This window comes from Podarcis bocagei (genome assembly GCF_964188305.1).
Source record: "Podarcis bocagei genome assembly, chromosome: 4".
Lineage (NCBI taxonomy): Eukaryota > Metazoa > Chordata > Lepidosauria > Squamata > Lacertidae > Podarcis > Podarcis bocagei.
Window position 1 is genome coordinate 47,346,491 of NC_138128.1, and position 23,457 is coordinate 47,369,947.

The 23,457-nt window shown below is 40.6% G+C and overlaps 1 protein-coding gene and 1 long non-coding RNA gene across 16 annotated transcripts in view; both read right to left on the reverse strand.

Moving 5' to 3' along the window:
* Nucleotides 1–163: 163 nt before the first annotated feature.
* Nucleotides 164–6,717, reverse strand: LOC308585956. Of its 2 annotated transcripts, none has more exons than XR_014007694.1 (3): nt 6,620–6,717; nt 5,440–5,514; nt 164–3,055 (listed from the first exon to the last, which is right to left on the reverse strand). It is a non-coding gene; the product is annotated as an uncharacterized lncRNA (long non-coding RNA). The 2 variants fall into 2 exon arrangements; XR_014007695.1 differs by having other exon boundaries at nt 5,440–5,598; nt 5,716–6,717.
* Nucleotides 6,718–7,048: 331 nt separating this feature from the next.
* The window catches only part of SH3PXD2A (SH3 and PX domains 2A), a 271,525-nt gene continuing 255,116 nt past the window's right edge, over nt 7,049–23,457 (reverse strand). For all 14 annotated transcript variants that reach the window (XM_081192090.1, XM_081192089.1, XM_081192094.1 and 11 more), the window contains 3 exons: nt 23,189–23,238; nt 21,185–21,304; nt 7,049–21,042 (listed from right to left, as the gene is read on the reverse strand). In XM_081192090.1, coding sequence (XP_081048216.1) covers nt 19,156–21,042; nt 21,185–21,304; nt 23,189–23,238 — 2,057 coding nt within the window. In that variant the 3' untranslated portion in view covers nt 7,049–19,155. The remainder of the gene's footprint in view (nt 21,043–21,184; nt 21,305–23,188; nt 23,239–23,457) is intronic.

Below are 23,457 nucleotides of genomic sequence, written 5' to 3' on the forward strand. Positions count from 1 at the left end.
CTCGTGATCTGAAAAGATATTGTGATGTGCAATACTAAGCAATGGCACCTCTTGAAATTTAGTGTCCATGTTGCTGGATGTGCAGAAAAGGCCTCAGTTAAAATTGCCTCTGTTTGGGCATATGACCACCTGCGCATGTGGTGTTCAAAAGAAAAGCCTGCCTTGGTCATGTGCCGCCATTGCATGAACTGGATCCAACTGCTGGAATGTTACTGCAAATGCCACTTTGAATATTTGCACACAGCCAACTCCTCACTGGCTGGGAGCCAGCAAGCACTTTGCTGTTGGTTGTCAATCTAAGTAGACCCTTATCAAGGCAATGGATATTGTACCATGTGATAGGTTACAGGCACTTCAGAATAAAAAACAATGCAGGTGGATTGTAGCAATCCTTTGCAGAAAGGAAAACTGACTCACCAAGTCACAAACCAAAAGTAGAAGCTATAGTTCCTAAGAGTTTGCTCACTCATACTAGTCTTGGCCCACATAAATTAGCATTTTTTCCTAAACCCCCCCATCCACCTTGAGGTGCTCATCTGTGCTCTCTTGACTGCACTCAAATCCCTAAACAGCTTCCCATTCCACTAGTAACTTGCATCTGGCCCTCTGCAGTGTCAACCACTTGCAAAGCATTTTTTAAAAAATGAGCACAAAGCCTCAAATTCCATAGCCATGACATAAGAGGACCAGATGTAGATGGGACAACCATATGATTTATCTCTGCCTTTGGCAAGTAAGACATGGAAAGTTAATTTATGCCCCTCAAGGCAGGAGCCCTTTCCTACTGTGGCACCATAAGATCATTTGAAGCAGGATCTGACAAGACCATTGTGTGTGTGTGTGTGTGTGTGTGTGTGTGTGTGTGTGTTGTCTTCCGTTGAGTTCATTGCATCTATTCCAGTATAAGTTGTGTGAAGAGAACATCTGGTACTACCTTTCATGTCCTATTGCAGAGATGGGAACCTTTGGCCCTTTAGAAGTTGCTTAATTTCCATCAGCCACAGCCACCATGACCAGTCTGGATCAGGGAAGATCAGAATGACGGCACAGCAACATTTCAAGGTTCCTCACAGCTGCCCAATGGCTATAAGTAGATAAGAAAATTACAAACTGAGGCTGTAGTCATATGCCCACTTACTTTGGAGTTAAGTCTTTTTGCACAATCATGGCTAGAAACAGGCTGCATTCATTCTGCAAGGTTCCCATCAAATCCAGTCTCCTCCACAGCTACAGTATAAAAAGAGAGAGATAACATTTGTTTCAGCAGTTGGGGCAATACATAATATGCAGTAACATAGGGAAGAGACAGGACCGGCATTGTCTGGAGATTTCATGCAAGACACATTCACCTTGATCTGGTTCTGGTTCTTTGTGATCCAGGAGCTCCTCTTCCCTGAATAGTTCCCTCCGTTATCTGAAGAGAGGAAGTAGGTCTGCATGTGTATTTCCTTCCCAATAAAAGATTTGCTGCCTCTACTCAGCTGATTGAGGCAGAGTGTAGGGACAGGAGCCCCACGTGAGCAGATAAGTGAATATATACGGCTTTGGAACAAGGTATTTGTGGCTATATATCTTGCTTTCACATAGTATCTAAAATCAGAGGTGAAGCTCTGCATTGTTGCATCCACAATAGCAATGGAGATATCAAAAGATGAATTAACGTATTTTATATGATGATGATGATGATGGCATATCGATAGATGAGAAGGATGGGGGGAGAAAGCAATTCTTTAAAAATAGAGACAGTGGGGTAGGATAGCCAAAGGCTTAAAGTACTGTAACAACACAAACATCTCCTAGGCTCGGCAGATTTTGCCAGTCAGTTTTCACATTTCCCTAGAATGTATTTTAATATGAGAAGGTGCTTTGGGAAACTTCAGCCCAGGGCTTCATATTTTAGGACACTATGCCATAGAAACTAGCAACATGTCTTCAAATGATGAATTCATAATTAAAATGCTGTGTATAGTTGATGCTGCTATTGTGCATGAGAAAAATATTTCCTCTAGAAAAGATGTTTTCTAGAAAATGCATTTAATAATATCCCTTTGGCATCACTTCTGTGGGGAGCACACTTCTTATTTTACAAACAATTGTGGCTAGTAAAATTACATGGCACACATTTCTAAACACCTAGGGGTGTGTGAGGAATAGTTTTGTTTTTCGGTTCATTGTCACTTTTAATGTTTCTTTTGTTTAATTTTCTATTTGTTTTCCCATTGCTTTCAGTGGAAGACCCAGGCAGTTTTCTGTTTTAACTTGGATGTTTTCTATCCAATTGGTATGCAATCTACTACCTCCCCAGGGCATTAGACCCACTGAATGGGTCCCCATTTTATAGGTTCTTAGAAGCATGCCGAGGCACAGGCTAGATGCTCTGTGAACTGAACACAGCTTTCACTGGACTCTCTCTTTCCCCCTTACTGTGACATTTCTCTGAACTGTGCATAGACTCCTTCAATGCAAAAGCAATGCCTCTAAAGCAATGTAGCTGAAAACAGAGTATGAACTTTAGTTTAATTTTCATTCAAATTCCCATTTACTATAAAAACAGATGAGTAAATGAGGCTCATTTAATTTTTCATTCATGTTTCAAATGACTGCACTCTCTTACCTAGTAAATTAAATGTCATTAGTTTCTGAATAGATGGGTCCTAATCCAGAAATGCACATGTTCAACAGTGGACTTAATTCACGTGCTGTTCAGGTGGGGAGCTAGAGTAATCAACTTTGTGTTCAAGCCCCGCTTTGGGCAAAAGATTCCTGCACTGCAGGAGGTTGGACTAGATGACCCTTGTGGTCTCTTCTAACTCTACAATTCTATGGTTGCCCAAATAACCTGTTTGGAATATGAGGCCTGGATTTATTCATTCCATTTTCCCTTGTGGGAAAACAAAACCCTGAGCCTGCAGATGTCAGTCACTGGTGGAGAGGAAGTTCACATACAACTCTGAATGTAAGGCTTTTAAAAGGTGAGCCATACTTACTATCTCCTTTTGTGCTTCTGCTGGAACGGGCTCTTGTCTGAAATGCTGTATTCCTTACAGAGTCATTCCTATGAAGTGTCAGAGTAGGGGTAAGGAACTTGTTCAGATTGCAGTGCCTGCTGCTTTATATTATCCACTTTTAAAATTAATTCTCCCCATGTTAATGGGTAGGAATATTTTGAAATCAATAAAAAAAAATGCTTCCTTCATCGCAGCCTATTAAAACAAATAATGGATCCAATTTATGTCCCTAATAAAGGGTTTGCCATGACAAAGAATGGTTTTTTGTTTTTTTTTGCCTAATCTGTTATTGATTGTGATAAACCAAAGTTAACTAAATTACATGTGTTCCTAAGGTGTTGCTAATTTGCAGGAGCTGCATTCTGAAACCATAAAAATTGGACTGTGGGTGGAAGGAAATATTTTTGTTTTGACTTGAAACTATTCCCACTCATTAGCTTTTTGGCAACCAGAGAAGTTGGTTCCACTCCAGTAAGGGAAACTGGACTGAAGTGAATCAAGAGAGAACCCCACACTGTACAAGTGTTTGAAAGAGGGTGGATGTCCATGCTAAAGGGGTACATGGCTTTCTGCAAAGTTTTAATTTAAAAACAAAAGCTTTTGCCAACATGTGCTAAGAGCACATAACTAAGGTCAATCATACTCATTGCCAGAGGCAAACTGTTTCTTTTATCCAGGTAAGCCAAGGGCCCATTCAAATCCTTACACAACAGCTGAAGAGAAAATCAATCACATTGCTGCCAGCTTTGACTTGCTCAGGGTTGTGTCCACATGTACCTAAGCCAGCTCCTTCCACCTAAAGAGATATTCAGTACTCCCCCCTCCCCCCTTAACAGCAGCACCCTTTTGCACATGCAAATTCAAAGCTTGAAGGCCAATCTGTGCACAAAAATGTATTTGGGCATACAGAAATCTGGCTGAAGATGGACTCAAGGGAAGGAGGAGTGTGAAAGGGAGAACATTCTCCTTCCACTCAGTTAGTGTGGGGATATGTATGTATTTATTGAGGACCAAAGATGGAGGCGGCTTACAGAAGCTGAAAAAGAAGTGCAAGGCAGTTCATGCAGAAGAACATTTCAATGGGAGCATTATCACAATCGGTTTCATTTTCCTCTGTATTTTTGTGTCAGGATCCAGAATTCATGTGATACAATGTCATGGAAATGAGAATTTTATCTTTTAATTGCTTTATTTAAAAACAAATTTTGTGTTTTGTTTATATATATATATAAATATATATATACACACTCACACAATATAAAAAAAAGACTATTCCATTCAGTGTGAGAATTGGATAACAGTGATTGTGAATAAAGTTGATTTAGGTATGCCATGGATGTGCTGGTGTGGGATGCTTACATTTTTTTGGGGGGGGGGCGGGACAATACAATGGTCAATGAGCACAGGAGTCAGTGAAATATGTGGATCTATTTCCACTTATTGAAACAAATGCCACTAACCTAAGCACACTTAACTTGGAAGCTTGTCTTATTGAACACAGGAGGGCCTTTTCTGCTAGGTAAACTGTTTCAGATCATGCATGAACAAGACATTCCTTCACACAGAATGACATTTCTTAGTGAGAAACTTCTTGGTCCAAAGGGACAGTAAGTAACTGGGCAGCTAGGTAAAGGTAAAGGGACCCCTGACCATTAGGTCCAGTCGTGACTGACTCTGGGGGTGTGGCGCTCATCTTGCTTCCAGGTCATGTGGCCAGCATGACTAAGCCGCTTCTGGTGAACCAGAGCAGCACACACGGAAACGCCGTTTACCTTCCCGCCGGAGCAGTACCTATTTATCTACTTGCACTTTGACATGCTTTCGAACTGCTAGGTTGGCAGGAGCAGAGACCGAGCAATGGGAGCTCACCCCGTTGTGGGGATTTGAACCGCCGACCTTCTGATCAGCAAGTCCTAGGCTCTGTGGTTTAACCCACATCGCCACCCGCGTCCCAACTGGGCAGCTACATCCCAGTTATTTTCTGTAGAAGCTCAACTGCCCTTCCACCACAAGTTCCTTGGGAATCATAGAGGCAGAAGGAGGTGCTCATAACAAAGTTTTTTATATATGCTGGAAGCCACCCAGACAACCCAGTCAGATGGGCAGGGTACAAATAATAAATTATTATTATTTGACTTCCTTCAATACCTCATGGGTAAATGGCCAGCTATTTATGGGTGAGGCATTATGGTTTTTGTGGCAGTATAATTTTCCCCTCTTCTTTGGCTAGCAGGCACTCTGCATCCTTCAGGACAGCCTTGTTTTGGACTCCCATCAGCGCCAGTCAGTATGGCCAATAGTCAGGGCTGATGCAGCGTCACACACTAGGTTGAGCAAGCCTGCTCCAGGGTCTCAAACACATCCCCACCACCTGTGTTTATGAAAGTACTACCAGAAACCCAGCACCCTTTGTGAGTTATTTAGAACCTACCTTTCTCTCATGAAGCTCACTGCAGCATGGAGTTCCCAGGTCTTCCATCCAGGCACTGACCAGTCAGTTATAGACCTGCATAGTTTCAAGAGTTTTGCTGCATTATGTGCCTTCTGACCACACACCCCCTCAGAGTTTTTCTTAATAAAAAAAAAATTCCTTCCTGTAGCACCTTAAAGACCAACTAAGTTAGTTCTTGGTATAAGCTTTCGTGTGCATGCACACTTCTTCAGATACTTCTTCTAAATCAAGTTTTTCTTGATTTAGAAAATTTACTGCTATGCTCTTATCCTACATGCTGAAATCACCAGGACTGACTGCTCTCCTTGGGATACTTTTAAGGATCGGGGTAGATTTAACTCTGCCATTTAATTGTTGCACAAACACACCCACCCACTTGACCTCTTTGAAATTCAGTGCCCTGAATGCTTCCTGGAATTAAGTGCAGCCTGTGAAAATAGCCTGACTGGGAAACCAAGCTAGCGAGAAACTGAGACTGAAACATTAGTGATGGATCATCACCACCACCTAGTGGCTAGTTTAGTGACTGGCACCCTCTACAACCACTGAAGAGTGAAGGGCAAAGAGGTAAACTAAGGGTTGCACACACAAAAATATGTGTTGCAAGGGACACCCATAAGCATACCAGAAACCAAGGACTGTGTAAGAAGTACATATTACCCTAAAGCTTTATATTTTACAAAAAGTGCATTGTGTTTATCAGCACCTATTCAAATGAATTCACAACTGTGCACTTTTAGAGAGCACTCTTGAACTCAAGTGCCCATCACGTATTACAAATCATATTACTCATACGACACTGATGGGAGTCTTACAAATAAAGGAAGGGTTGTAGGTCAATGGTGCGGAACATGCTTTGCATGCAAAACAGAACAGGTTCAATCGCCAGCCTTTCTAGTTAGGGCTGGGAATGCCCTGTCTAGAATCTGGGGAGCCAATGGACAATGGCTTGTTTGAGTCCTAAGCAGCTTCCCCTCTTTCTACTTCTTCGGCTCATTTCACATTCCAGTCCAGAAAAGGTAATTCTTAAATCATGAGTTCTGAAGTTACCTGAATTACTTAAAAACCAGTGTGTACTGGTTTAAGGATTTCTACCTTTTCTACTTTAATAGTTTCCTTTCCATATTTATACCTCCATGGTAATTTGTTATTTCCTTACCTCCTTTAGTTTCATGGATACAGCAAGCAACGTAAGTACTCAGCTGCTCTGAGCCCGGCCTTGGCTGGGGAGGGCGGGGTATAAATAAAAAATTATTATTATTACTTCTTAAAAAAAAAAAAAAGATCATTGGGAATTTATTTTTGTGAGGATGCTGATCATTCTGTCCATAAGGGACCACTGTTGTCCTTGCAAGGAAGGACAAGATATGCTGTGCAGACAAGAAGCTACAGTAGAAAGCTGCATATTCAGCTGTTGGCAAAAATAAAGGTTGGGTGTTGAAGCCTACACTCCAGGGATGCCAATTTCAACTGCTTTGGGGTTTCTTTTTCTTTCTTCTTAAAATCATGTGGCATATAATTTTTTTATGAACTACAATACAATAATAAAATGCAAACTCAACAAAAAGAAACTAAGCAACAATTGGAACACAATTAAAAAGATCAAAAACTTTATTATTTTTTCATAGGACATAGAAGAGACCATGTAAACAAATGGAAATTTAAAAAGCAACAACTTACAATTTGCAAGCATTTGAAGATAAGAGTATCCTTTACCCTTCTCCAAATGTACAATGTCTGAATCCCAAAGGTATATTGTGGGTTTTTGAAGTGCCTGATGCCCTGGGTAAGATCTTTTTAGTTTAACAGGACACTTGCATCATTGATTTAACACATACACACTCAAAACCCAACAACAATAACATAAATATAAAAATTAAAGTTCATATTATTAGCACCACCTTTGGTCCAAGCAATGAGTAAACTGGGAGATGACTGTGAGGTACAGTTAGTTATCAAGTCCTCTCTGCCTGAGACATTGAATATTATATTGTGGTTTCACATTGCAAAAACCTGGGAGTAAAACAGGCTGCAGCCTAGTCTCTCTTGGCAGTCCCTAAAACAAACATAAAAAGCCTCTGACTAATAACTAGTATGTGTCCCCATATGAGAGTGCGCTTAGAGTGGCAATATTCCTCAATTCCCTTCCAAGTGTAAGCACTGCGTAGTCCCAAGGATATCTGCTCCACAATGGCTAAGAGTGGTGAGCACAACTCTTGTTTTGTGCTGCTTCACAGGATCTGAAGAGTTGTGCCCCAACATGTTCTGGAACATAGTAAGGGATCTTAGGAGAACACATCTCCCTTTGCATGTTGCCCACATGGTGAAAAAGCATCATTAGCCAAAGTGAAAACTTGAGCCTCAACTGTATATTGACAAGCTGTACACACACTTAGAACTGTTTTCGCTGTATAGAATCTTGCACATCACACAGACATTTTCCTAGTCAGGGGTTCTGATTCAGCCTAATCTTAGTACAAAGGTAGACCAGATGGAATTTCAAAAAAGGAACTGCTGTTTCCATGGTCATTCTGCTATGCCATCATCTAAGGCACACAGATTCCAACAAGACTGAAGTGAGCCCAAGGAGCCTATAGCAGTGAGAGCCATAAAATAGAGGACTGTTGGGCCAAAACATGTACAAAGATTTAGTTTCTATATTTAGGGATCAGTTTATCAAGAATCATTAATAGCACATGGTTGTTGGTGGGGGGGACGGACCGAATATATGCCTTAGAGTCTTTAAATCTTTTAGTCAAGTATATAGATGACAACTATTTGATCTGACAGCATTTCCCCATGAGTCTATGCAAGAATCCAGTGCAGCACTCACCTCTCAAATTCCAATGCCAAGAACTCATAAAATCTCCTTATAATACCGAGATATAAAATGCTCCACCTGGATGGATCTACATTTACATTGGTAACAACTGCAACAGTACAACACCTTCTTCCAAATCACATTTCAGAAGCTCCAGTTGCCATAACAAAGACAGACAAACCTGTAGAATTTCAGAATTTTAAGATCTCAAGAGTGAGACCATAAATCACTATCAGATGAGTTGTGATCATAAAACGACTCTGACTTTGACTACCAGGCCACCTTCTGACTGCACTGCCATCATGACTGCCACTTTACTAACCCCAGTGGGCACCAGACTGAATATTCACATACTTGGTTGTTCCACAAAGCTTTCATTCTGGAAAACCTTTTGTTTAAACAAGGTGAAACCATGATGGCCAAGAAGGTCATCAACAGTGCAACATGGCCTCAAGTTTTGAAATGAAAACTTGGAATGGCAAAAATCTAACCAGCACACAAATTCTCATTCATTATCACAGGTTACATGAAAAGGCCAACTGTTGTTTAAAATTACTTGACCAAAAAATAGAAGGTAAATTACTGCATATAACCTTTAGTTTCCTCTTGCGAATTTGATTGCTGGGACATTCCAAAATCAGTTTAAGAGGGGACCAAGTTAGATCAAACAGGTGTCATCCTTTGTTGTGTTTGTTTTGTACAGAGACTACTAATGTGATATTTTAAAGGTTAACTGTGTTTCCCCAGTCACTATTAAAGAAATGGTGATGTGAGCTAGGGTAATTTCACCATAGTTGTTCTCTGCTGTGAGATGATTTAAGCAAAACTAATACTTGCCCCAAATGATTTTTGTGAATGTGGCCAACATCCTTTTGCAGAAACCATTTTACTATGCAAACAGATTTACCAGAATATTCTTCCTATAAACTCAATGTCATCTTTGATAATGAGCACAATAACAGTAAAATGCAACAGCTAGTTTTGTTTATCTTTGCTTTTTTTCTATTCCATATTTGAGATCCACTAAAGGTCACATGCAACTTTTAACAATAGTTGTCATCTAGGGGTGGACTAAACCCCCCCCCCCATATTTTGTTAACAGTACTTAACATTCAACTATTTGAAAAGCTTAGCTAGAGGAAAAATAAATGGACAAGGACTACCCAAATCTATCATAGGACTCTTTATCTTCTCTTTCTCCAAAGTTTGATTCCCTCCTGGATTCTTTCTTATAACAAATCCAACCACAAAAAAAGATTCAATCTTCAACTTGCTCTCCCAACAGTAACCAATCCAACTTCAATAATAATAATAATAATAATAATAAACCTTCTGAAAAAACAAGCCAAACAAAACCAAAAGCAAACTCCGCTCCCCATCTCTATCACACAGCCCAAGAACCAACCACACATCCTACATCATCTCCTCACCAACATACTCTCTCAGACTTTTGACAATTACATTCACCTTTATGTTAAATAACCATTTCAAGAGGGTCATTGAAAGAACAATACTCAATATCAACTACTTGGAAGATTGGTAACAATCACAAGGCATTCAAATTCTGCTTCACTGTCCTGACTGTTTCTTGCAAAAAGGAAACCTTAATCCTTTTTATTGATTACTCTTTTTTTTAGATTTCAGGCAAAACAGTAATTTGCTGCCTGCTTTTGGTTTTCTGTACAAGTCTCTAAATTTCAAACTCATAAACAACTCTCCAGTTAACTTTTTGCATAGTAAAAGGCTGCAGTTAGAACTTGTTGCACACAATCCCCAATAAAGTTCTGGCTCAAAAGGTGTAGGTGAAGCTTTGCCAAACCAAAAATGCTGAGATGGCAAGTTTTAAAATGCTGCAAAAATGAGATCACCAGCTGGCTCCATCTTTCATTTCTCATCAACAATTGGCTGTTTAAGTGAAGTAGAGCCACTTGGATTAAAGCCAGCTTAAAAACACAACTTGGCTATGCTGTCATGCCAGCTCCAGTCATTTCATGAACCTCTAGACTACTTGATATAGAAAACATTACTGCTTCGGATTACGAACTTCAGGATACAGATTCATATATTGCAATAAGTGAATCTGAACTTTTGGCAATAATGGGAGACACAGATGAAACACAGAGCAGTGATGTATGTTCATGCACTAAAACACAAAAAGCACCCAGAATGTCAGACCAGGCATAAATATATATATATATATATGTTCCCATTATTTTTTTTTAAATGGAGATCCAATCTATTCCTCCTCAGTCATAATCCAGTTACCTCTTTTGACTGTTACCAAAAGATTATAGCCTCCCCGGCCCAGCCAATTTGGTTTAATAGCAAACAGGAGTCTCAGCACAGGACAATAGTGGCTGTTATGTTGCACAAGGAAAATGTGTTAAAACGACAGTGTGAAACTTTCAGTCAATTTGGTTTTAAAGAAAGGGGAAATTGCACTCATCAACCATCTAAAATACTGCTGTGTGGGGCCAGCCCACCCTGTAAACCTAGACTGAAAGGGACCCACTTTTACTTGGTCATGTTGAGCCTAAGAGATCTTATCACAACTTAGGAGGAGAAAACCCTGAAAACAGAAACCTGATTCCAAATAGGAGTCTTACTCAAAGCAGGCTTGCAATACCTTCAAGGATACAAACCCCACCAGACACCACCACTTCCACTTTAACATGCACACATGCATACTCAAGCACTCACCATTATTATTATTTTTTTTAAAAAACCCTTAAAAAAAGTAAAAGAGGGATCTCTTAAATTGTTATTCCAGAAGGCTCTATACAGTGCTGTGGAGACTTGAGCAACAGCAATTGAAGGGCTGGCTCAGGGAGCTCCAATTACTGACCTCCAAGGATGCTGGGCAAGGTCACATGTACAGTACTTGATTCAAATATCACAAAAATTAAAAATAACAACAACCTGTGAACAGATATGGTAAAGGAATTGACCGAGACGCTAACAGGAACCTTGAAGCAAGGACATAAAGCCCATGAGATCACTTTAGGACCTAATGAGTTTTCCGTGTATTTGTCAATGATCTCTACACATCTACAAAAAATTAAAAATAAAAAAATACCCACATCCTTAAAAAAAGCACATATTTACAAAAAAAAAAATTAAAAAAATTCAGCTCTCCCAATCCGTACCTGCTAAATGCTTAGTTTATGTACAGTACCCCTGATTTAGCTGCAAACGTGTATGCCTAGAGTCTCAAAAAGGAGGCTTGGATTATGGCAGATGGATTATGACTATTTAGCAGCAAAAATCCAGTTGTGATTTAAAATGTATTACAGTCAGCAGTGTAGTTCTTCCTGCCAACTTTGTGTGTGCACGCACAGAGTTCAAATTTCATGAAACTAAACACTGAGACAAGAACCAGGGTCTCCTGATGCCAATTGCAAATTTATGTTGCTCTCCTGGACTCAGTTGCTTTTTTCTTTTAAGAACACTGGAGGTATAAAAATACCAAATAATGCTCCTGCACAAGATCCACTGGGATCTGGGAGTAAGTCCCATAGAACACAGTAAGGCTTCACTCCAAATAGGCATATATGGGAATGTGCCATGGGCATAGACAAGGGGGGCAGGGGGGGCAGCTGCCCCCCATAACCAATAAAATTCAATAAAAATACATAGCAAACTGAGGTTCTGCCCCCCCCCCTAACAAAAAGCCTGGCTATGCCCATGGAATGCGCTGAAAGAGCATTTTATTTTCATGAACATTTAAGCAATATTGCTTTGGAACTGCCTCGTCGTGAGTTCAAAGGCTTGAGTTCAAGTGCCCAGCACAAAGATGAAGAGCCTGATTTGGGGCTGCTAAAGATAGGAACCTTTCCTGTTCTTATCAGTGGAAAGAGATACAGCAGGCCATGCACCAACAAGCAGATCTTTTCCTGCAAATGGCCTGATTCTGAAAGGCATGGAGCACTAAGGGATCATGAGGTAGAGACTGATTTGACATGCTGTGCTTCAAGCATATAATTAATCCTCATGTTGTCTCATGAGTGATTTCCCCCCCTCAACACATCTATTCCAAGCTCCAGCATGTATTCCATGCTAACTAAAACCACCCAGCAGCACAATCCTATACAGGTCTACACGGAAGTAAGCCCCACTGACTTGCATGGGACTTCCTCCTAGGTGAGTATAAGAAAGCAGCCTTAACTGAACAAACTGAATTTTGTAAGGAAGAAAAAATGAGTATTAGAAAGAAAAAGGTTGTTAAACAGTCACTAACACACAAACAAGTCACACTTCGATTCAAGCGTGATGCACTTGTGTAACCACTACTGCACTCAGCCACCACAGTAAATTCACACAATCCATTTATACCAGAAATTTTCTGCTGCCTCCTCTCTTTTTCTCAATGGTTCCCTTCCTCTCATTCCTCATTTTCCCCCCAAGAGTGCATGACTGGATAATAACAAGACTTTTAAAAATCACACTGTGCGTTCCACCTTTAAGTCCTGGATGAGGGGCCTGTTTAATCTCTTTCAATATTGCACATATCCTCCAACTGGATTTTATCTTGAAAATGCAAAATAAAAAAAAAGGGGGGGGGGGGACGTAACCCAAAAACCAAAACCCAACAACACACACATACACATGAGAAAAATGTAAATGAACAAACTAGCTAATGAGATCTAAACTTAAATACTAGCATTTCTATTCTGTAAATGCTAGTAGTATGAAAATAACGAATGTTTAACCCAGATTCCCTTCGGTTTCTCATAAATGATAGAAAGCACGTTAACACATTTCTAAACAGAGAAAAGCAATGAGTATAATTTTACAATAAAATATGCCACACTAATATTTGAAAGTAGTTTAAACAAACAATTCTATAATGCCTTCGTCAAAATGTTCAGTGTTGCTACTGAAAGAAACTTTTTTGGAAATTGCTCATCACCAGAGACAAATGCAGATGTTGCTACTGCATTGTAAACTTGAAACACAAATGCACTTGTTCGCCTACCTCAGAATCTAGTCCTGAATTAGCCAGTCTGTAATGTTCCTTGCCAGTTACCTGTACAAATGAGCATTTTAAAGAATCCCACCCAAATTATTTTGTATTCAATTGGGGCTGTGACCCTAAGCAACACTTGTACTGGAGTCAATGGGACTTAATTCCCTGTAGATGTGTTAAGGAGTAAGTGCTATTTTTTTTCCGCACAGAGGGGCTGTTTTGACAAGGACTTCAGGCACTGGAAAGTTGGGCCAGAATCCAAAAAGGGTTTGAAGCTAGTTCCATGGAACTTTACGCCCATGGTTTCCTTCAGCAGCACCCCTCCCCATATCAGCCCAATGCTACACAGCAAAACATTCAGAAATATGGGACTTTCATAAGCAGTGATATGGCTGGGAGCGGTGTGGTGGGCTGCAGCTGTAGACAAATTCTTGGCTGGTAAAAGCCCCTCACATGAGTCCAGGTGGCTCCAAATTGATATTTTGATATAGGTTAACCAGGCATTCAAATTTTCCACGAGGCCTAGTTCTCAAGAAACAGCCAGGTGGTAAACCTTTATCTGAACTGAACCACTTCAGACTGCAGATAGGGAAAGATCTGGTTGAAAGACTTGCCTCAGAAAAACAAAACAGAACAAGAACAAAAAACAAAAGAAGAATTCCTGCATACAGAAAACAAAATGTTAAGGAAATGACTTCAAGGCTACACCTTACCTGGCCTATGCAGGTAAGTTTGTGGATGTGGTGGATCATTCAAGCATGGAAGAATCCATTGCAGACACAGGTTTGCTACCTCATCAGCTTTTTGAGAAATAAACTTAAGTCTCAGCTTGAAAGAAATTGCAATAGGCAACAGGTATATGCAGGAAGAGTCAAAGAGAAATAGTGTTCACTAGAATTAAAAAACAAAACAAAACAGGAAGAGTATCTTTTCAGGCATTATATAAAACCGCAATAACGAACTCAGAAGTGCTCATTATTATTAAAGTTGCAGTATACAGCAGAACAAAAAAGTTTCAAATTTTTGGTTTTTTTGTTTTCAAAAAAGAAGATTGGTTGTTGTTTTTTAACTTTTGCTATCTCAATCATTCCCATTTCACATATTTTTTTTATTTGGAAAGCATGGATGACCAAGGTAATCTCAAATAATGAGGAAAATAACTAGAAAGCCACTCCTCCTTCCACAAGAGGGCACTCCGACTTCAAAATATTTTATTCAGTAGCTCCCTGGAGAATTAAAAAAGTGAATTAGTTAACTCTGAAAGTATAATTATTATTAAATTGCAACTTGATTTTTGATTAGTTTTTAGAAGTACAAAATACTTTTCCCCACCAAAATGCTGCAGGTATTTTACAACCATTTGAATGGGACTATAGTGTTTGCGCAGTGAGATCATGAAGACTTGTCACAAGTAATTGTGAATAGGCCTGGTGCTGCATTTAATTTTCCAGTTCTGAAAAAGTTTCCTAGATATGACCTATCGGCTAAAGTGGGAAACATAAATTGCATACCAGTAACAGTGAAACTGACTAAAGGTGCTTTCTAGTGTCCTTTATTCCATCCCATACATCATGAAATCGCCTCAAAGCTTGTCCAACACGTGTGCATGCACAAGCTATATCTTGTGTGCACAAGCACACAAATATATTTGTGTGTGTGTGTTGCAGAAAGCACAACATCAGGAACAGCAAGTAGATGCAAAACTGAGAGCAGCTCAGAAGTTAACTTTGCTACTTGCTCAGAACCTCATCACCATAATCACATAAAGTATATTATAATATTGGCTACTGGACTGCCTCTGTTGGGCAACTGAGTATTGCTTTCTTTTTTTATGCACAATAGATCCTACTCCTCAAGTATTTGTATACATCTTTCAGTAATTGTTGATGAGCAAACTGATCTCATAAATAGGAGACCTCTGCAAGAAAACAGGGCTTACAGATGCCATGCCTGCTCTGTATCATATTGATAGCAAATAGATATTGTTTTGGTGGGTAGCAGTTTCCCTTACTGAAAGAATAGTAGACAAGCCACATGCTTGATATGCAGCAAGAAAGGCGTATGTCCTCAGGAGGACTTTGCAAAAGCATATTTAGAACAATTTAGCAGACAGCGATCTTCTGCACATAGGACTGGAGAATGGTCAACAGTCATCCATTAAGCGCTGGGTGCTAGCAGAATATATTGAAGACATCTAGGGAATCTGGTGGTGGGATGGGGGATTGTTCAATTACTACTTCAGATCAGCTCCTCACATTTACTCAGGGCTGCATACATTTAAGGAATATAACTAGCTGATCCACTGCTCTCCAAATCTGAAATTTATGTCCCTTTTCCTTAGCAGAAAGTTGACACTTGCTAACTGAATCTACTGTATTTTGAGAGTCCAATGGCTCAATGTAGAAAAGTTGGGAGCTGCACATTTAGCTTTCCCTGGAGATGATGGCATCTTTAGAACAAAACTGTATAGTACAATTTTTAAATAATCATAAATTATTTTAATAAATAGGTGAACTTTTTAAAAAATGACAATTTATACTGCACCTTTAAATAATGCACTTGGTTTTTTCTGCATTTTGGTTTAAATTGTTAAAGTGCATTAATTCAAAAATAATGAACCACTTCCTTATCATTATTGTTAAAAAATAAATCATAAACATTAATATGAGTTGCTAAATCACTACTATTAGTACTGCAATCTAGCAGATTACTTTATGGTTTTGCTCTATTTAATACTGTCCAGCAGAAGAACATAATACTTCTATTTATAATCTCACAGCAGCTCTGGCAGTTCTTTTAACAATGGCTGCTAAGGTTTCAGCAGACTTTTAAAACGAAGAGAAACGTCTAAGAGGCAGAGCTGCTAGGCCTTAGGAAGAAAAGCTCAGGAAAAACACCTACACCTTTTACTTTGCAGTGTAGATCATGACCTTCTCCCCATGGGCTCTTCCACTGAGCGCATCACAGGCCTCTCCATTCCTTCCTGCTTCACACAAGCCAACCCTTCTTCCATGCTTATTTATCCAATATAAAGCAATAGTATGGAAGGTGGTGGCAGCCAAACTTTAATGGTGTCTCAACAGGTCAAACTGAAAGGACAATTGGCACATGAGCTGCAGAAATCAACCCCTCCCCCAACATTTCTCATAGATTCAAGACGCGCAACACCATATTTTTGTTTAAAGAGAAAGAGAGATGAATCAAGTGAGAATTATGTAATGTTTCCCAAAGACCAAACATCTCCCCATTATATATTTGATTTTGAATCCTTTGGAAGAAATGTATCCATTCAGTTCGTTCAAATCTTCCCATTTTTTTATCTTTCACCTAGTGGAAGGCATGAAGTATTGCTGGAAGATGAAAGAGTTATTTATATTATTTATTCTTGCACAGTAACACAAACACAGCTGGTTTTCTTCTCTTGACACACAAAATGCTGGGCCTCAGGACAGAGACATCAAACTCTCATCTGAGAGTCGGTATTCTTAAGCAAAGGCCTTCCGGTGTTTCCTTTTTTACAATTATAAAGTTTATTTAAGGGCTGGTGTTTGAGGCCACGGGGAGCGGGATACACTTTGCACCCAAGCCTTTTCTCCCAGTGGCTTTTCATTTTTTCCATGCTCTCCCACAAATGTTCTATCTTTGAAGTTTCATGATTATAAATATCAATGGTGGGGGGTGGAAACAGAAATGAAGAGACTGCCCATGTGTGCAGGTGAGCAGTGCTTGAACCGGTACATTCTCCACTCAATAGTGTTCTCATTCAATTGCTTTGCAGGTTTTGAAAGTATCAGGTGCTTCTCTTCCAACACAAAGTAATATTCAAGTGAATACAACAGAAGAGTGATTCCTACTGCTTGCTCTTAAAAGGGGGAAATAAGAAGTTTAGGACAGAGATGGTTCAAAAATAAAAATCATCCCACAAATATACAAATTTAAAACAATTGTGCAGACAGTAAAATGCATGGCTTTTTTCTCTCTTCCCTGCCCCAACTTTGTAAACACAGATGCTTCTCTGCTGGCTGAGAATGGGCATTCATATCTGGAAACAACACTTAAATACAAACTGTATGGGTCTCCTTCCTTTGTTTTTATTTGAGGCATTGCCACATGCAATTTGTTACTTCCAGTATTCTCAATCTTAAGCACTGTGAGCGTTCTGACATGCATGCACAATTCCTGCACTGGCACTGTCAGACTCATTTCCACATGAGGATGACTCTGACCATGTACAATGAGGATGCACACGGGGTATCGCCCCTCTATCAATGGAGGGCATGCGGAAGAGCATGGACACGTAGAAGCTCCATGTTTACATATGGACACTCCTGCACCTCAAGTAGCACCTGGAGTGGGCAATTGGCTGTGATGCAGTGGCTTCAAGGTATCCCTTACTCCTTACAGAAAAATAACTACTTACTCTCTTCTACTGGCAAGGAAATGTTTTTACATCATGCACAATAGAGAGATCCAATCCCTGCAAACATGAATAAATTATTTCCTTCATAGGTAATAATGGAAAGCCCCTGCAAAACAAAGGCCCATTATGTGGAAGCAAATCCCCTCCACTCAGGGCCAACTCACCTACTTTGGCAGGTGGAGCCATGCAGATGGCTCTGGAGAAGCCATCACCACTGTGTTACATGACTCATTGGCCTGGTTTTCAAGCCACAGGAGGCCACCGTGCGGCCACAAGAGCTGAAGCCTTATGGGGCTTTGGGATGGGAGCAGAGTGCATGCACAGCTTAAGGAGCTGTGCAGAAGCACTGGTGGAAGCAAGCCTGGTAATTCTGACCTGGGCAAAATGAAGAGGAAGGGAAGAGTTCTTGAGAAATCCCTTTCCGTCTAGCAAAGGCTTATGGACGGCCAAGGAGCCAAACCCATGATGGTCCATGAGCCAGCAAATGGGGCTCTGTGGAACAGCAGATTCCCCTTTTAAGCTACAGACAACTGATATTCCCTGCATTCAGATGAAACTTTGCTGCTTCATAGTCCAATATGAGGCTCTGGATAGCAAAGTACGTGACAAACCCCTTCAAAGTACTTTCAGTATTGGTTGTTCAGAAGAACCTCAAAATAAAACATTAAATTTTGAGACCAATAAGTTTGCACAAGAGGTGTGTTGCAAACACATAATTTTTAGTGTGCATACAAACACCTAGGAACCACATTAAAGTTTGACTACACATCTAATTCCAATAATAATAGTAAAAAAAACTTGACCCCTTCTCCCCAAACAGTTGACACAGAGATCACCACAGGACAGAAGCATGACCAATGCCATTGGGGGAAACTGACAATATGCACTTAATGTCAGGTACTAGCAATGCACAGTGAAAAAGCTCCAAGTCTTCAATCTGGAGACAAGAATGTGATAGCAGAGGGCCAACACAGGATTTCTTGAGTTTCCCCACTTGCTCTGCTGACTTAAAGATATCTTGCTGGTGGTGGAGACTCATCCACAGCTTGGAAACACTTTTGCACACTCCATGTGGAAGAAATGAACAAGCTGATTTTTTTAACATGTCCAGGTTGGCACCAAAGTCCCCACCATTTGCAAGTGGATGCACAGGTCCAAACTATACTGTGAAAGGCACACATTTGGTTTCCTTTTATGACAACCAGGATGGTGGAATAGTGAACCACGTTGCACTCAAAATTATGAAAGTCTTCACCAAAACAGAAAGAGAATGCCATTAGTTCCAGCTGCCTTTTTCCTTGATATTTGCTGAACAAGCCAATTCCTTCAAACACCCTCAAAGACGGCAGACTTGCTGGTCATAGCAAAGGTCAGATCAACAGTCCCTTGTATATTAGATAGAATAAAAAGGGAATAAAATCATTGTATTTCCCCCCTTCCTTCCATATGTACACAGTATAAAAGTATAAATAATGGAATTTAAAGACTCTAATTCTTTTTCTCCAAATAATTCGAGGGCACCCAGCCTTTAAAAGGTTTTCCTCCATCCATGATCTGACAGTACCACCAACCATTTGGGTTCCTTTCCAGGACCTCCATGCAGACACCTTCCTGAAATCCAGCAGTTTCTTCGTCCCCCTCATAATCTGCAATGGAGATGTAGATATCCTTAAGGTTATTGTGAATGAACTGGGATTTTTCAATGGGCTTGGGTCTGACTGTGGACACTGGGATTCCATTGCGCTCAGAAGATACGTAGGAACTGGTCTCAGACCCCTCAGAACCCAGCCGATCAGTGTGCTTTATCTTAGAATCACTAGTCTGAGATTGGGCAGCATTGAAAGAAGAGTTGCGGCGTACTGCCCTCAGGTGGTCTGTGCCAGTAAGAGACTCATTCCTACGCAGGGAACAAGGCAAGTTATTATCCTTGGGTGGTGGGGAGACAAACACTGACTGTGGCCTCACTGCTAGTTGCCTAACCCCATTCCGCAATTTGACAGACCCAGATGTTTTAGAAAAGCCACCAGGTGGTTTGCTGGGAATGGGAGGTGTTGCTCTCTTGCTCTGGTTGATGGTGTTGAGTGCTTGGACCTTCTTCTCTATCTTCTCCAAGCTGTTGGATTTGTTTTCATTCCTTCTGTTCTTGGCCATTGAGATGTTAGCCTCATTCGAAGTGGTTTCCCGTTGCTGGCTATCAGACAGTACCAGATAGTGAGAAGGAGCCCAGCCTTCTGTGTCTCCATATCTCAAATACCACCACCCACTTGTTTGCTTTTCCAGAACTTCCACTGTTATCCCCGCTGGGAAGCTGATCTCAGAATCTTGAACTTTCTGGTAAGAATCAGTAGTTACATAGATACATTTTGAGGAGTTGTTTTCATTCTCTGCCTTGTTTGGCTGGCTGGAGTAGAATATGGCATGGGAATGAGTGGGAATGAGATCTGCAGAGCTTCTTCTGAATGACTCTTCTGGGTTTCCAGAAGCTGTCCGAGGTGGACTTTCAGACTCTTCACTTCTTGAACCTTTAAGTCCGCCTCTCAGCTGTCCAGTTGGTCTCAGCTGGTGACGTAAAGTGCTGATGTCCATCCTTTCTTGGCTTTGGGAGTCTGCTTTGTTCAGGAAAGGTTTTGGTCTCACCATTGGTTTTGCCCTGCTAGACACTGCCTCCCCAGTATCCCTTTTTAGGCCAGTTTTGGGCATGCTACTTAAACCAACGTCTGAAGCGGACCTTGGCTTTGTCTCCTCATTCCGGGGGTAGTGTGGCTTCCCAAGGTTTGGCTGAATGCTCTTGTCGCTTTTGGGCTTCAGGAGGGAAGACTTGGGAGAAACAGAACACGGAGAATTTCTTTGGATCAGAGACAGTGATGAACTTCTTTGAGAATCAGAGTCCCCACTAGATTCTTTGCTTGACAGAGCATCTTCTATGTATGGCCTGAAGCCTTCATTTTCATAGATGGTCTCCTCTTCATGTGCTACATCTTCAGATGACTCTCCAACTCGGAATTTTGCCCTTTGGAGGGATGACACAGGGGAAGGCTTGAGTAGATGGAACATGCCTCTCTCCAAGCTGCCATCTTCCCCTTGGCTCAGCTCAGACTCAGAGTCAGCACCAAAGGCAGGCACATCATACTCTGGCTCCTCATACTTTTGCTTGTCCTGGGCATCTCCTGAAGATATGGTTCCAGCAACTGTTCCTTCTTCAGAGTCTTTTGATTTATTGGGAGGCGCTGGGGGAGGAACTTTGGGTCTGGTCAAAGTACTTGTTCGCCTGTTTAAATTTGGCTTTTTCCTTTTGTCAATGTATGATGCTGGAGCCCAGCCTTCCTTTTCACCAATCTGCACATACCACCATCCACCAGAATTCTTGTCGATAACCTAGAGAGGGATTAACATAGAGATTAGTTTGGGAGGAAAAGGACAAAACTATAGCACATTATTTTTTATCTATGCTACCGTCACATTTCTGCCTAAGGTTGAGCAGCTACCCATCACTCATTGTTTCCCTTTCTAGGCTTACCTCCGCCTTTTGTCCCCCATGAAAGCTGATCCCATCAGATATACAAGACTGGAACTCTGCAATGGTGTAGTATTCAACTTCCACTGATGGTGGCTCTGGAGGTTTAGGCAGCTGGAAGCCCTGCAGTGAGAAAAAGCAATAAGTAGAGCAGTTAAAAGTGTCAATAGGGTGCAGAGGGAAAGAGGGGAAATTAAGGTTTTGTTTTATTTTAAGAAAGCTGCTTGCATTTTAAGTAAGGAAGTGAGATGAATAAATGTTAGCCCAGATATTAAAAGCTCATAACCCATTGCATCAGGGGTAGCTAGGATGTGGCCCTCCAGATATTGCTGGACTACAATTTCCATCAGATCCAGTGACATGGCCAATCGCCAAGGATAATGGGAACTGTAGTCCAGCTATCCCTTAAACCTGGTGGCCAATCAAGGGGAATGGGTGTTACCAGTCCAGTGCCGCAGCTCTCGGTCAGTTTTAAACTTCCTCAATTCAAATACATTAGTGAGATTTCCACTTCCTATGGAATGGGAAGAAGACGAAAACCCTTGAAGCAGGAATACCTGCTGTGCTGCCATCTCCATTCCCTGTTTTTAAATGACTGGATAATGTGGATGGATGCACAGAAGCTTAAAACTCACAAGTCTTGAACAACTTAAAAATATTAAGTGGAAATTGCTTCATAGTAGAAATCCTACTCCTGCCAACCTAGCAGTTTGAAAGCACGTCAAAGTGCAAGTAGATAAATAGGTACCACTCTGGCGGGAAGGTAAACGGCATTTCTGTGCACTGCTCTGGTTCACCAGAAGCGGCTTAGTCATGCTGGCCACATGACCCGGAAGCTGTACGCCGGCTCCCTCGGCCAGTAAAGCGAGATGAGCGCTGCAAACCCAGAGTCAGCCACGACTGGACCTAATGGTCAGGTGTCCTTTACCTTAGAAATCCTACAGCAGAGGTGGCTTGGTTTTGGGTTGGTTTTTTTTACATTAAGGGCAACACTGATAATTCACCTCAGTAATAGTTATAATCACTCAAGCAAGATTATAAGACCTGAGGGAGGTAGAACGCAGAGAAAACATTCAAATACACACAATGAAAGAATCTATATTCAACCCAACCTTTTAACTATTGCTTAAACCATTTTGACAGTGTATATTTCTTCTCCCACCTTTTTTGTGAAGGGGAAAAAGGGCAGATGAGAGAAACAGGATGAAGAGCCTTTCTTCATCGGATAGTTTATATTTGTCTAGATTAAATGCTTTACAAAATGGCATGCCACTGGAATGAGCAAATCCAGGCCTGCATTTGATAGAGGTGGGTGTAGCAGGAAAATAGGTATTTTAAGGACAAACTTGGTCTAGTACATTAAAAGAAGTGGAAGCTTGCACGTACATATTCACACTATAACCTATATATGGTACAACTCAAAATGAAGAGACAGGAGTATGTGAGGGATGGACTAAAACTCAGTTCTGTAATACAGCTGTAGCTCATGGATCACTAATAGCTCCAAACAACTTTTGACAAGTTAGAAAGACAACGGATATCACTTTTTAAAAGCCGCTTCTTTCCCCCCAAGAATCTTGGGAACTGAAGTTTTTAAGTGTGCTAAGAGTTTTTGGAGATCCCCTCAAAGAGCTACTATTCTGGGAGTGGTTTAACAATCTATCATTCTTCCCAGGAAACTCTGGAAACTGTAGCTCTGTGAAGGGAATAGGGGCCTCCTAATAACTCTCAGTACCCTTATTAAACTACACTTCCCATGATTTTTTGGGAGAAGCAATGACCATTTAAAATGGTATCATAGTGCTTTAAATGTATGGTGTGGATGTGGCCAAAGACAATATAAAAGTAGTACATGCACAACTGGGAAAACAAAAGAGGGTAACTCTTCCCACTTTCTTTCTTCCTGTTCCACTGGGACCTGAGTGCAACAGATTAAGAGGTGTTGCATTTGTGCAAAGTTAAATATTTGCAAGTGCTATTGGAAGTATAAAAGAAATTGGCACTCACCAAACTAGATTCTCTTCTTGGGGGAGGTCTGGTTCTTAGATTTGGAGAACCTAGTGAGAGAAGAAATATTCCATATTTAAACAGAACAGGCACATGCACATCCAAGCTTCAGTGTTCTGCCAGCAATTAAAATAAAAATTAATGTGTCCAAGAAAAATAAAATAATTTATTACAATAATTTAATAACAATTTTTAAGGAGCAAAGCCTTCCTGGGCACCTTATGTTTTTAAACAAAATACAAATAACATATTTATGAAAACCAACAGAG